The 12,772-nt window shown below is 45.7% G+C and overlaps 1 protein-coding gene across 6 annotated transcripts in view; it reads left to right on the top strand.

Annotated features, from left to right (window-relative positions):
- daam2 (dishevelled associated activator of morphogenesis 2) overlaps window positions 1–12,772 on the top strand; it is a 133,235-nt gene that overhangs the window by 111,602 nt on the left and 8,861 nt on the right. For 5 of the 6 annotated variants that reach the window (XM_061743113.1, XM_061743115.1, XM_061743117.1 and 2 more), the window contains 10 exons: window positions 380–487; window positions 1,815–1,844; window positions 3,735–3,841; window positions 6,210–6,294; window positions 6,501–6,607; window positions 7,174–7,262; window positions 9,448–9,616; window positions 11,681–11,788; window positions 12,007–12,067; window positions 12,331–12,462. In XM_061743113.1, the coding sequence (XP_061599097.1) occupies window positions 380–487; window positions 1,815–1,844; window positions 3,735–3,841; window positions 6,210–6,294; window positions 6,501–6,607; window positions 7,174–7,262; window positions 9,448–9,616; window positions 11,681–11,788; window positions 12,007–12,067; window positions 12,331–12,462 (996 nt within the window). The remainder of the gene's footprint in view (window positions 1–379; window positions 488–1,814; window positions 1,845–3,734; window positions 3,842–6,209; window positions 6,295–6,500; window positions 6,608–7,173; window positions 7,263–9,447; window positions 9,617–11,680; window positions 11,789–12,006; window positions 12,068–12,330; window positions 12,463–12,772) is intronic. The other variant, XM_061743116.1, reaches the window with a different exon arrangement.

The following is a 12,772-nucleotide window of genomic DNA, read 5'->3' as shown; positions in this document are numbered from 1 at the left end:
TTTTTTCCCATCATCCGCTACTTACCGTTGTCCCAAACAGAACTTCCCAGATGGTTCGGTGTCATTGTTCCTGACTGGCGAACCCTTTCTGAACGATGGGACAGAACATGGGAGCCTTTAGCATGTCGCCTTTACCCTGTCGTGATCTTCTGGAGGCTGCTCTTCTGCACATGCAGATGCCCACACAGGCAGCGTGTTCAGGACCCGCCGCTTTGAACCTCGCTGCACTTGTGTAGTTGCAATTGAGCCCGGAGACTTTAACTGCACACAAAATTGAAAACATCTGTTCTCTTCATCCCCCTAACACATGACTCAGGAGTAGCGGTCTTCATTGCGAATGAATGTGTTTATGTTAACTTGTGTCTCTGTCCCGTTCCAGAATATGATCAATGGCACCATCTGGAATGAAATCGATGACCTGAAAGCTTTCAAAATTCTTGACCTGAAGGACATAGAGAAGATGTTTTCAGCCTATCAGAGACAGCAGGTCTGTATTGTGTGACTGAGTGTGTGTGTTGCGATGGGCAGAGGGGTGGGGTGTGTTTTAAGAGTGGGCTCCGAGCAGCGCCAGCGGTCCATCTTCAGGCCAACACGAGCAGCTGTTCACTGCTGAATGCCTCGTTGTAGGAACGCCACAGAGCTCCAGCTTCCGCCAGTATCTGCAGAGCGTTCGTGTGAGAACTGCCGGGTTCTTCGTGGGCTCATGAATCACGACAGTGCCGGGGAAGCACTCGGCCCGCAAGGTCTCACGGCACACAAAGATGGGACACTCACTGAAATGAGGATACCAAAATAAAGAGACTATTCAGTAAATCATGTTGGACCAGGGACTGACTAATGGGGTAATTGCAGCATGCGTGCTCTTGTGGCAATACAGTACGTAGCAATTACTCCCCTCTGCGCTCCAAACTAATTGCACACTTGTCATGTGATAATATTAGGTGTAATTGCACAAACTGATATATTACAAAGTTCTGAATGGGTTTAAGTGGAAAGTTAATATGCCCTCATTATTTTCTAGTAATGGCAGTTTAAAGCGTGGTCCGTAAGGATTCATGCAAGAGCAACACATGCTCTTTGTTGAGGTTGAGCAGTTAAATTCCTGCATAATGCATTTTACAGCTTTGATCGAAAGCAGACAGTAAAAAGCACAAGATTTCTTTGCAGGCTTCTATTAAAGAGTAACGGGTCATTTTAGGTTGCTGCTGACAGTGATTAAGTGCGGGTATTTCTTTTTACGGAGCAGGTTTTCATTGGCACAGGCCAGCGCTTAAATGCAGATTTCACTGGACACGGCCACATTTAAGCCAATCTTCCTGCGTTTGACAACTGGGCTTCATTTGGCAGGAGTGCGGTTCAACTGGACTGTACTGCAGTGTTTATGCATGGCATTATTTCTGTCCCTAAAACCTCTTGGTCTTTGTCTGAAATGGAATTTTGTTTACGTTTTCCCTCTGTAGGATTAGCCACAGCCGTTTTTCAGGGCTTTGGTTTTTTTTTTCATGTCAAAACAGACATAGATGCAAATGAAAAGAATACACTTGAGCAATCGTGAGTGCTGCTAGGAGATGGAAGCCTAGCTAGAAGGGTGATTTTGCTCCCCTTCCAGCCCCCCGTGCAAAGTTCATGAGCCCTCGGAGACGCGGACAGTTTGTCACACAGAGCTTCGCAGCTTCAGCTTTTGAGGTGCACATGGTAGCTGTAGTTCTTTTCTGTAGCCGCCACTTTTCCTCCAGCTTTAAATGCTAATCTTTGCATGTGTTTTCAATTTTTTTTGTCTCTCTCCGCTCTTCGCTCTCCGACTGCCTGGCCAGGACCTGCTAACTAACCAATCCTTCAAACAGGTGAGTGCTCGGTTACCTTCCTTAATTGCTTCCTGTACTTCCTGATGCCGTTTTTCATTACCATCCTTTGGCATTCAGTTTGAATTGTACTCTGGGATGTTGGTTTACTCTAATATTTATAATCCAGAATGATATATTGGCAACAGTTCAGATCGCGTGTGATGTGAATCTTGTGAGAAGCCCTCGTGAACCCAAATCAGAATCGTGGGAAGATATGGAATCACACACTGATTCGGTTTACATTTCTTTCTTTGCACACAGTTTGAACCCCTAGTTTTTAATGTTGTTGTTTTTTTGGCCTTAACATCATTTTATTTACTTATATACAACCATCTTAACATGGTCCAAAAAGTGGTATCCGTGACGACCAGATGAGCAAACGGTTTTCAGGAGCAGATTTTGTCACCTCCTACTGCATTCACAAGAAAAAACTTTTTTTCCACACCATTTTTCTCTGGTTTTATCAGCTCTGATGAATCACAGTTCCTGATTTAGGTTTCTTGAATTTTTTAATAATGGAGAAGTTAAAAACACCCAGGTTCCTTGGGATTTTTTTTTTGAGGAGTGTGGTTTTTCAAAAGACGAAGATCATCTGTATCTTTTCTCCTTCAAGACTTGCGTGTTCACGGATACTGCATTTGTACCAAATCATCAGTACCATCCCCTGAAATGCTGCCCAAGATGTTTTTGGAACGTGTTATAGGCCTAAAATGGTTGGAGACTAAGAAATAAAGTTGGAGAAAAAAAAGTATGAAAAATATTGGTGTCACACAGAATGCAAGACTGTAAACTGAAAGTAAAGAGAAAAGAAAAAAAATTATTGTATTTGCCTTTATCCTTCTAATCTTTTCTGAATTTTGTGAGCTAAGATGGCTTTCCGTAGTCGCTACTATCTTTTATCAGGCATATTTAAGTCCATTATTGTGTGAATATAATTATACCATCATCATTCCGTTGGGTCATAAGTTACTGTCACAAATGGACATTTTTAAAAGTATATATTTAGAAGCCCCACCTCCAATTGGTGTCACCTGGGGACTGCTACAAGGGTCATATATTCAGTCTCCAGGTACGTCAGTGCTGAATGCTCATGTTTCACTGCTCAGCTGCTCAAGTTGCCCTCTGAACGTGGCCCGACGGGACTCCCCTGGTATCGGTTGATGGGAGTTGCCCCGGTAACCCAGTGCCAACCTCCGTCTGCTGCCAAACACTGCGGAGCAGCACAGGCGTGGAAATGTGTCACGTTCTCTTCTGGCTGCATCTGTTGTACAGGTGCTTCACACGGCAGCAGCAAAGAAGAACATTTCTGATGCGGAGGAACCCCCAGCCCAGAAAATAAGCACTTTATGCTCGTGATGAAGCCAGTTTTCTCAGACACGTGCTCTCTCCGTCTGCAGATTTTAATACTGTATCTGTGCGACACTAACGTGGCCGGCTCTGGTTGAATCCCGTTTTTAAGGGTCGCATTGGGACTTTGATGAGCTGATTTGCATCGTATTTGCAGCAGTGACTCAACAAAGACGTGCTCTGAATATTTGGTGGTATTGGGCTTTCTAACTGAATCAATGAATCGATACATTTCCCTCCACATTTACAAGGTAGTAACTGCAAAAAATGTGTGGTCCAATTTTATTGGTTGGAGGGAACACTTTTATTCTGTGCTTGGTACAGCAACCGTGCTTGGTGGTCTTGGGTTGTTTTTGTTTTTTTCTCTCTTTTTTTTTTAAATCCGTTGTAAATGACCACCTTGTTAAACCTCAGAAGGGTGAGTTAAATACCTCCCACCGATGTGAGCGCGGACATCACTGTGCATGCTTTGAGTTTGGTGAGCACTGTTGGTCTGAAGTGATTTGGAACCTGAATCCCTCTTCTGTTTCAACGTTCCTGCAGAAAGAGACGGGCTCCATGGATGACATTTACGTCAGCACGCGGAAGGTCAAAGAGTTGTCCGTCATCGACGGCAGACGTGCGCAGAACTGTGTCATCCTGCTTTCAAAGTAAGAGTTTCCACTAAGAAAGATCTCTGATCCCACACGGGGAAACTGGTGAGCAACTGATTATTTCTGTGCCCGTGACTTCAGAAAGAAAAGTACACAAAACCTTTGGAATCAAGTCTTTTCTGCATCAATTTGTCATAAAATCTTACTTGATCTTGATCTAAGTTACAATTATGGACAAACGCAATGTGTTGAAGCTGATAACTACAATAACATGTGTCTCTATTGAACTCATTAAACATTCGTGAACCCAGACACGTATTACTTCAGTGAAAGCTAACCGGACTTCATCGTTTTCACACTTGGAGTACAAATGCTGAGATGAGTTAAGAGCTACTTTAATTGTTTTGACTGACTTTAATTTGAGTCCCTCAGACATGTTCAGCTTGCTGTGAATAAAAGTTATGTCGTTGTTAATCACGACTCACACAAAGAAGATGTCTGAGATGACTTTGTACCCGTCGAGCCTCAGGCAGACCACCCACATTGATCGGAAGTCTTCAGCGCATTGAGGCCTCCGTCCGTCCACAGTTTTGTTCGGTGGATCCTTTTAAAAGTGGGCTTCCAGCTCGGTGGCTCCCTGTAAGGGAAATCAAAATCCTCAGTGGGTAAAGACTTCTCTATTCATGAGTCCACTGAGCAGAGGCTGTTGACCTGGCAGGGTGTCCGTGGAAGAAAACACAGAGGACATACTCAATATTATTTATGGCACAAAATCACCCTAGTCCGTATGGTGGAGGGGGTGTCATGATTTGGGCCTGGACCACTTGCTGTCATGAACACAAACATTAGTCCACGTTTACAAATATATTCTCCAGGATAATGTCGGAGTGAATGATCACCAGCTCAAGCTTAGTAGAAGTTGGGTGACACAGCAGAACAAACAACATAAACGTGGAAATAAATCCACTAAAGAGCAGATAAAAAAAAGAAAAAGAAAATCCACCTTTTGGAGCAGTTTTGCTCAAAACCCAGGACTTGACCCCGTAGAGATGCTGTGGAATGAGCCCAAGCGAGCCGCTCAGGCCAGACATCCTACAAATGTGTCTGAGCTGAAGCAGATCTGGGAAGAGGAATTGCCCACAATTCTTCCTGAACAGCGCCGATTCCTGGCATGAACGCTTTATGTGTTTTTTGGGGCCAAAACTACTGAGGGGGCCACATGATGAAAACAGCCCCAGTGGGTTCAGTTCAATTTATTTAACACGCACAGATATATTGCGAGCTGTAAGCAGTGCGTGTGATTTTGCTTGGAGTGGTTTTGAGGCCACAAACAGAATCTTGTTTAGGCCCACCAAAGTCCTAGGGCCGGCCCTGTTCCTGAACGTTTAGCAGCTCGGTTCCAGAGATACTGAAAAAGCTTGATGAAGTCTCCGCTGCCAAAGGAAGTTAAAGCAGCTTGTAACTCCAAAGAGTGTGACTGTTTCCTGGGAGAATTCAGGAGGTGCAAGAAATGACAACTGTTTGTCGGTTGTCAGTTGAATCACATTTATATTTGTCTATTGTTGTTGCTTATGAAAATTCCACCATATTTCATGTCAAATTAATGGAGAAAATCAAATAATTCTAAGGGGTTCATATACATTTTCTTACCATGAGAGAAGGACCTTTTAGGGGAAAGTGCAGCCTGTAGGTCAGATTCAGTGCCTGAAGCATGAAGTAAAACTGCTTTAGCCGAGTGCTTTTATTTGCAGACAATGACAAATGTCAGGAAAATCGAATTGCCAACCACGTGTCTCTTTAAAAAAAAAAAAAAGCATGTGACGGAAAGTATTGTCCAGGCAAGGGTGCGTATCAGAAAGACAACCCTTCAAGGGCTATCTATCTACTGTACATCCACTTCAGGTCACATGAAGTTTTTATAAGTGACCTCTTTCCCAAGAGGCTCACAGGACATCTCAGCCGCAATCAATTGTCACTGTTTAAGGTCCAGTCCACAATAGGGTCAGAATTCTTATGTCTCCAAACACCCATGGACCAGATCCCCTCTCACACAGCAAAAAAAAAAAAAAGAAAATCAATAAAGAGGCTTCCTGGGTCCTTTTGTGTGCCTGACAAAACAGCAGCACAGTCCCTGAACTCACTTTCGTGTCAATAGCAAATGACCCCGGGGTATAGAGCGACCCAGATAGGGTCAGCAGCTGGTCAATAAGGCTTTGATGCTCACACTAACAATGCTGTTATTGATCGTGACCCGGCACACGTAACACCGATCAGATGCACTGAGAACAGCCGGCAGCGCTTCCGGGGGGCAGCGGGGGGGGGTCCGGGGAGGGTGTGGGCCGGTGACAGGTCGATGTTCAGATCGCTGGCCAGTCCACTTGTGTTTGTATTAAATGTGATTAAGCAGGTTTCCCTCCTTTTACAGATTAAAAATGACAAATGAAGAAATCAAGAGGGCGATACTGGAGATGGATGAGAGGGAGGAGCTCGCCAAAGATATGTTGGAGCAGGTAGGCGTCACTGCCAGAGGAAGCTGCCCAGCTGGGCTTTAACAGGAGAGCTGTGGAGAGACGGGGCTTCTCTGTTTTCAACGGGCTGTTTTGTATTGAAGATTTTTAACAGATAGTTAATTATAGTAATGGCTTCGCTGCACAGACTGTTCTGCTTTAACAGTTGGCCCGAATGTCATTGTCATTTTCTACCCTCATCTTCGCAGCTGCTTAAGTTTATCCCTGAGAAAAGTGACATCGATCTGCTGGAGGAGCACAAACATGAGTTGGAGAGGATGGCCCGGGCCGACCGCTTCCTCTTTGAAATGAGCAGGTACACAGATTAATTATCATGTAACGCAGCATCAGCATTGTTGTTGGGTTGAATATCGGGTTTCTTTTGTCCACAACATGTGTCAGTGCATCAGACGGGTTAAAGTTTACGGCAGAACTCTGCAGCTTGAGTAGACGTACTTGATGAAACAGACGGTGTCCTCTGGCTCCTCCTAGTGTTCCTATGGCAGTTCTGCAAAACTCCCCAGTGCCTGCATGAAAAAAACGAAACCTCGATCAGTCAGGAGTCGTCTCTTGCAGCTGTCAGTCGCGTCTTCACGCGCGTGTATGAAAGCACAAGCACAGCAGAAAGGGAGACGAAAGCAACTTACAAGTCCGAGTCCTGTTCAAGTCAAGTTCATTTTGGAAGAAAGATACATCACCTGTAAAATGTCATCCTCTGTCAATCTGCCTGTTTTCCGGGCTCCATCCTCTCACAGGCCAAAATGTTTTTACAAGAAAAATTAAGTGAAACAGGATCTCTTCCTCTCGACTGCATCTCTTTGAAATCCACACCCTTGAAGACGACTCTCCCTTGACTTGCTCTTGTTTTTTCTCCCTCGCCAGAATTGACCACTACCAGCAGAGATTGCAGGCGCTGTTCTTCAAGAAGAAGTTTGCGGAGCGTCTCGCTGAGACCAAGCCAAAGGTTGAAGGTGAGTGTGTTACTTAAAGAAATACATGAATCCACGGCAGATATTCTGCTTTTAACTCAAGAGGTCATTTTTTAAGGTTAATTGTTGTTCAATAATTTCACCGATTGCACACACACGTTTTGATGTCAAGGCATCCTTGCTTCCATCACACCACAACACGTTTAGTCGTCAGCTGAAAGGCCCCCACCGTTCCTGCTGAACAAGGAAGAGCAGAGCATCTAAACCAAGGAATGACTGCGGACCTGCATCACAAAGAGAGAGCTTCAGCTGCAGGGAGGAGCGCCTCAGGACATCCGAGTGTCAAGCAAGCGTCAGAAACATTTCATCTTGAGGATTCAGCCCAAGAATCGTGCCACCATCTTTGCAGAGCTACTCGGGGAAGACAGCTGGTGGCTGTGATGCATCTGCGGCAACAGTGAGGCTGAGGCGTTCAGACAACAAGTTACTGTTAAGAAGGACGACAAAGAGGCCACTTATCACCGCATCACAAGACTCGTGTCAACGGGGCTTGGAGATCGTGCCGTTGAAATCTGAGCTCTGTGGCCAGGAAACTCAAAAAAGCGGCTGGAATCAACTCGAGGCACCAACGCAGCAGGTTTGGATGCCTGGTAGTCAGGACTCAGACCAGAGACTGTTTCCAGCGAGACAGAAGTTTTCAAGACCAAAGATTAACATTATGAATATTAGTGTTTCTAATGAATCTGATGTATTTTCTCACAGAAACTCTGAAACTTCTGTTGAACTTGAATCTGATTCAGAAACTCAGCCAGGATATTTTGAAAACTGATATTTGATATGAATATTTCCATAAAATTGCGTTTTCCAAAACTGCCCTCTACATAATAATTGTACACATGGACCGGATGAGTGGACTTTTGCGACCCAAACACGTTCAAACTGCAGTTACGTGCAAGTGTGCGTGCACGATGGTCACGCACGGGTTCTCAGGAAGGTTTTCTAAGGGTTTTCCCCTTGTAGCCAGCATTCAGGTTACCAGGGAGACTGTTGTGGAAAGCTGGCTCGGGATGAGAGAGCGGGAGAGGTGTTCCTTGTAAACCCGGCAGACCGCTTCAAAGACCCGGCATAAAAGTCTCTCAGAGCAGCCCACAGACGTGTTCAACGCCGGTCCGTCTCCACCGAGCTGTGACCGCGGCTGTTTGAGTCAGAACCTCTGCGGTGGCCTGGCGCTTTCCCGGGCTCGGATGATGACGTTGCAGCAGTCACTGCTGACAGACAGTCATGCCGAGTCGTGTCAGATATTCCAGTTATACTAGTTTCAGCTCAGATGAATACAGTCACGCTAACGTTACTAGCCTCTTTTGTAGTCCTGTTTTGCTTCAAACCACCTAATTGCCAAAATACAGTTTGATGCTGTTTATCCTAGGTGCTGTGTGCTGATGATAAATGAATTTATTATGTTTTATCACCAAAATACTGGATTAACGTTTATTCATGACTGCGACTTCTGATGTGCAAACATTCAGTGTCGGGGGTGGAAAGAGAAAGCTACAATTTCCGAAAATCCCCCGACCACACTGCTGATCATTGTCCGTAATGAAAGTATCAGCCCATTCTTTTATGCATGTCATGTACCGTAGCATATTTCCACGGCCCACCCAGCATGTTCATTGGCATCAGCTCTAACATGAAGCCAGCAGCGAGCCATCAGCAGCGAGCCTTCAGCAGCGAGCCATCAGCAGCGAGCCATCAGCAGCTAGCCATGAGCCTTCAGCAGCGAGCCATCAGCAGCGAGCCATCAGCAGCTAGCCATCAGCGGGGCCAGAGTCGCCGCTCCCGTCCTTTACAACAGCAGAAAGTGAAAGTGCTGCAACAATAACAACATGTCACACTGAGGTTTCCTCTGTGGAAACGGGGAACCACCTGCACTCTGCCAGGCGGGCCTTTTTTTTAGGGGAAAAAGCGGATGGCTCAGGGGGATATTCCCTTTAATCTGGACCTGGTGGGTTTCCCCACCAAGCTGCCCAGTTGTGGATGATGCTGATCTCTCCCCATGAAAGATCGCAAGGACAATGCTTGAGTTTCTGCGTCGCCGTGGGGTTTGAGTGGAGAAGGGAAGAGTGGGAGTTCGGTTTGTTATGTAATATAAAGGTTTGGAAGTTTGCACGTGCTCAGTCTCCGTATGATATCCCCAGCTGCTTCTCATCATCTTTCCTTTTCCCTCCAGCCATCCTGAGCGCTTCAAGAGAGGTGGTTCGGAGCAAGCGGCTGGCCCAGGTCCTGGAGGTGGTGCTGGCCTTCGGCAACTTCATGAACAAAGGCCAGCGGGGAAATGCCTTCGGATTCAAGGTCTCCAGCCTGAACAAGATCGCTGACACCAAGTCCAGCATCGACAGGTGGGCCAGAGGAGGCCGCTGGATGAGGGTTAGGGTTAGGGTTAGGGTTAGGGTTAGCCCATTCTCTGTTTAGTCCAAAATTGTGTTTTTTCTGCTATGTAAAAACTTGTGTAAAAGAGAACCATTGATGGTACGCATGTATCCCCAGAATCCGTGCCTGTCATCCTTCTTGCCTCATAAAAGCATTTCAAAGTAAAAGATGTGCAAGAAGGGGTTCAGATTTGTTGGTGAAACCTTAAAGCTTTAGCAGCAGTTACTGTACACAAACCATGTCAGTAGTTCTCAGTGATCACAAGTAGAACATAAAAGCATGGATTAAAGATAAAACAGGGGCGTAGCTGTTCAGTTGGAGGTTGTGCATTGTTCACTTTGTTGCCTTCAGTATGGAGATGTCATTTTTTGAATGACCTTTAGCCAGAGGAACTTTGTAGCACCCCCCAGAAGCTTTCCTCCTCCTGTCAGTACATATGTTGGCCAAGGGCTCCTGGGTTTCCCCACTATTTTACTACAGATTTTACAATTATATTTAGTTAGCTCTTCCACCGGCAGGTCAGGTGACCAAAACAGGCAGACAGATGAAAAGTTAAAACACTCTATGTACACCAACCCAGCTAAATGTTCTGAGAAGGTTGAGTCACTGCTGACATTTTTAAAAGATAAAATCTGTGTTTCCAGAGAAGCTCAAACGGCTATCAAGAACAGTACCGACATATTTGAAGCTTTCTATAGATTCAACAAGCTGAGTTATGATTGTTTTATGGCAGGTGAGCTGCTGGCGTCCCCCTCCCGTAGGCGACACTTGACTCAGTAGCTTTACTTCAGCGTGAGTGGTTTCTAAGGAATCACAGACTCATGAAGAACCAGGCAGCTGCTCATGAAAGTTCACACGTGTCGGCAGAGTGTGAGGGAGTTCTCTCCTTTCAGCACCAGAAGCCACCAAAGGTTGTCATGGTAACGACAACTCCTTGCAGCTTCTGCTTCAGCATGATTTCCCATGACTTCACCATGTGAAAATGTTGAACCGTTGGTTGCGTTGAGGCCAAGCTGCTGCCGTGACCCAGTTCCACTCCGCTCTCAGAGTTTAAGCACATTTGGTTGTGCAGCTTTCAAATAAAATCAAATGAAATCAAATAAATAGAACAGCACTGTGTCCAAAATGCACAATACTCTCACGCAATGTGCTTTCCAAAGGAAATAACGAGTTGCAGCCAAAAATAATTAAAACCAGTTATAGATGGTGGTGATCCAGCTGACGGGTTTACATCAAAGGAAAGGGACTTGAATGCATCTGAGTTTGGTTTGTTTTTCACTATTTGGGGCCAATGTTGGGAAACAAAAATGTAAAATTTCTTGTAAAATAATATAGTATATTGAAATTAAGTCCTAAAAGAAAAAAACAATGTTTATACTAATTAAACAAGATGTGCAATGCCACATCAGTGTCTGCGTTAAGCGAGCATGCAGGGGTGGCGGGTGTCTCAGGCATCGCAGGCGTCACAGGCACCTCAGGGGCTGCGGGTGTTGCTTGTGTCAACAGAACCAGCTTTCACTACATTTCCTCCTGGTTCTGGGCTGGTGGGGCTTCAGGTTAAAAAACCCTGCGTGGACTTTTCCTGCAGTCATGAATCCTTCAGAGTCACCATCATTTCTGCAGCGTCTTCGTCCTCGCGGTAAAAGTCAGCAAGGTGGCAACACTTCAAACATCTTCACAAAGTCTGGTGCGTTGTCGGTGTCGGTGATGATGTTGGAAAGGTTCTGTTTGATTTCTGCTCTGATGACATGAGTCTGTTTCCCTCTGATCCCAGTGAGTGTCAGATTAATAAAAGTAGCGGTGTGTAAGTTATTTTAACTAGCAGTAATGGTGATAGTTCTGTTAGTTGTTAGTTGTGCTGCTTGTTAGTGGAAGGTAGCGTGTGATGATCCACACCTGAGACTGGTACTTCTTTGCTGAAAGCCTCTCAATAAAAATTAAGAAAAGACTTTTTTTTTATGAGTTTAGTGTCACACGAGTTGGTTGAAGGCTGCTCGGTTTACTCTCGTGTGTCTTCGTTTGTGGTTGAACAGGAGCATCACCATGCTGCACTACTTGATCATGATCTTTGAGAAGAACTACCCGGACACACTTCGCATCCAGGAGGACCTCAGCAGCGTGCCAACGGCCGCCAAAGTCAAGTGAGTGCATATGTCCCTGCGGGGATGTTTAGTTGGAAAGCACGGGTGTCCACTTAAGCCATCCAGGCGATGTAACTCTGACAGCTTTCAGCACCAAATGTATAAAAGGCATAAAACAGCCTGTTCTTGTAATGAAGACCGAGTCCGTTAGATTACAACACAACTGCTGCAGATGAGTGCACACTGAGACCGGTCCTTGTTCGTTTTTGTCTCTCCAGCCTGGCGGAGTTGGAAAAAGAAGTACACGCCATCAAAAGTGGGCTGAAGGCTCTCGAGGCGGTGAGTTGTTGCGAGTCTGTGTCGCACTCCCTCCCTTTGGTTCTTCTGCTGCCTGTAATTATGTTTCCATGTCGGTAGAGATGGGCAGCGGCCCGAGGTGTTTAGGTGCTGGTCATGTCCCGCACACTCCTGGTGGCACCGCACAAACAAGAGCTCCACTGCAAATGCAGATTCTTTAATGTTTATTCTCAGAAGGCGGGAGCGCTCTGAGCCGCATTTGATCTGAAGGTTGCACATCTGCGCTCTGTCTCGCTGCCATGCAGGAGCTGCACTACCAGCAGAGCCGGACGAGGGAACGCGGGGACAAGTTTGTGGCTGTGATTGGTGACTTCATCACCGTGGCTGGATTCAGCTTCTCTGAACTGGAGGACCAGCTGGGTGAAGCCAAGGACAAGGTAACTGTTAAATTACTCGTACCTGCAGCAAGTGACGTGTGTGAAAAGAGGTTATCAAAGTGTGAGCTTTGATTCATTCTCGATGCCAAGTCTTTGGGCCAATCCCAATTCTCCTTCACTCGCCCTTCTTTTGTCCACTCGCACTTCTTTTCTTCCCTAAACCCTAAAAAAGAAGGGGGAGATTTTAGGGCACTTGAGATCTAGGGCACTTGGCCCAGGTGCCTGTCCCATTTCTCCTACTCCGCCTCGTTTTCATCCCTAACCTGATCAGGAAGCAGAGAGCCAAAAGCTGTTTTAATTTCAGCTGTAG

This window comes from Cololabis saira, chromosome 16 (assembly GCF_033807715.1).
Source record: "Cololabis saira isolate AMF1-May2022 chromosome 16, fColSai1.1, whole genome shotgun sequence".
In the NCBI taxonomy this organism is placed as follows: Eukaryota; Metazoa; Chordata; class Actinopteri; order Beloniformes; family Belonidae; genus Cololabis; species Cololabis saira.
This window is presented reverse-complemented; position numbering and strand designations above follow the sequence as displayed.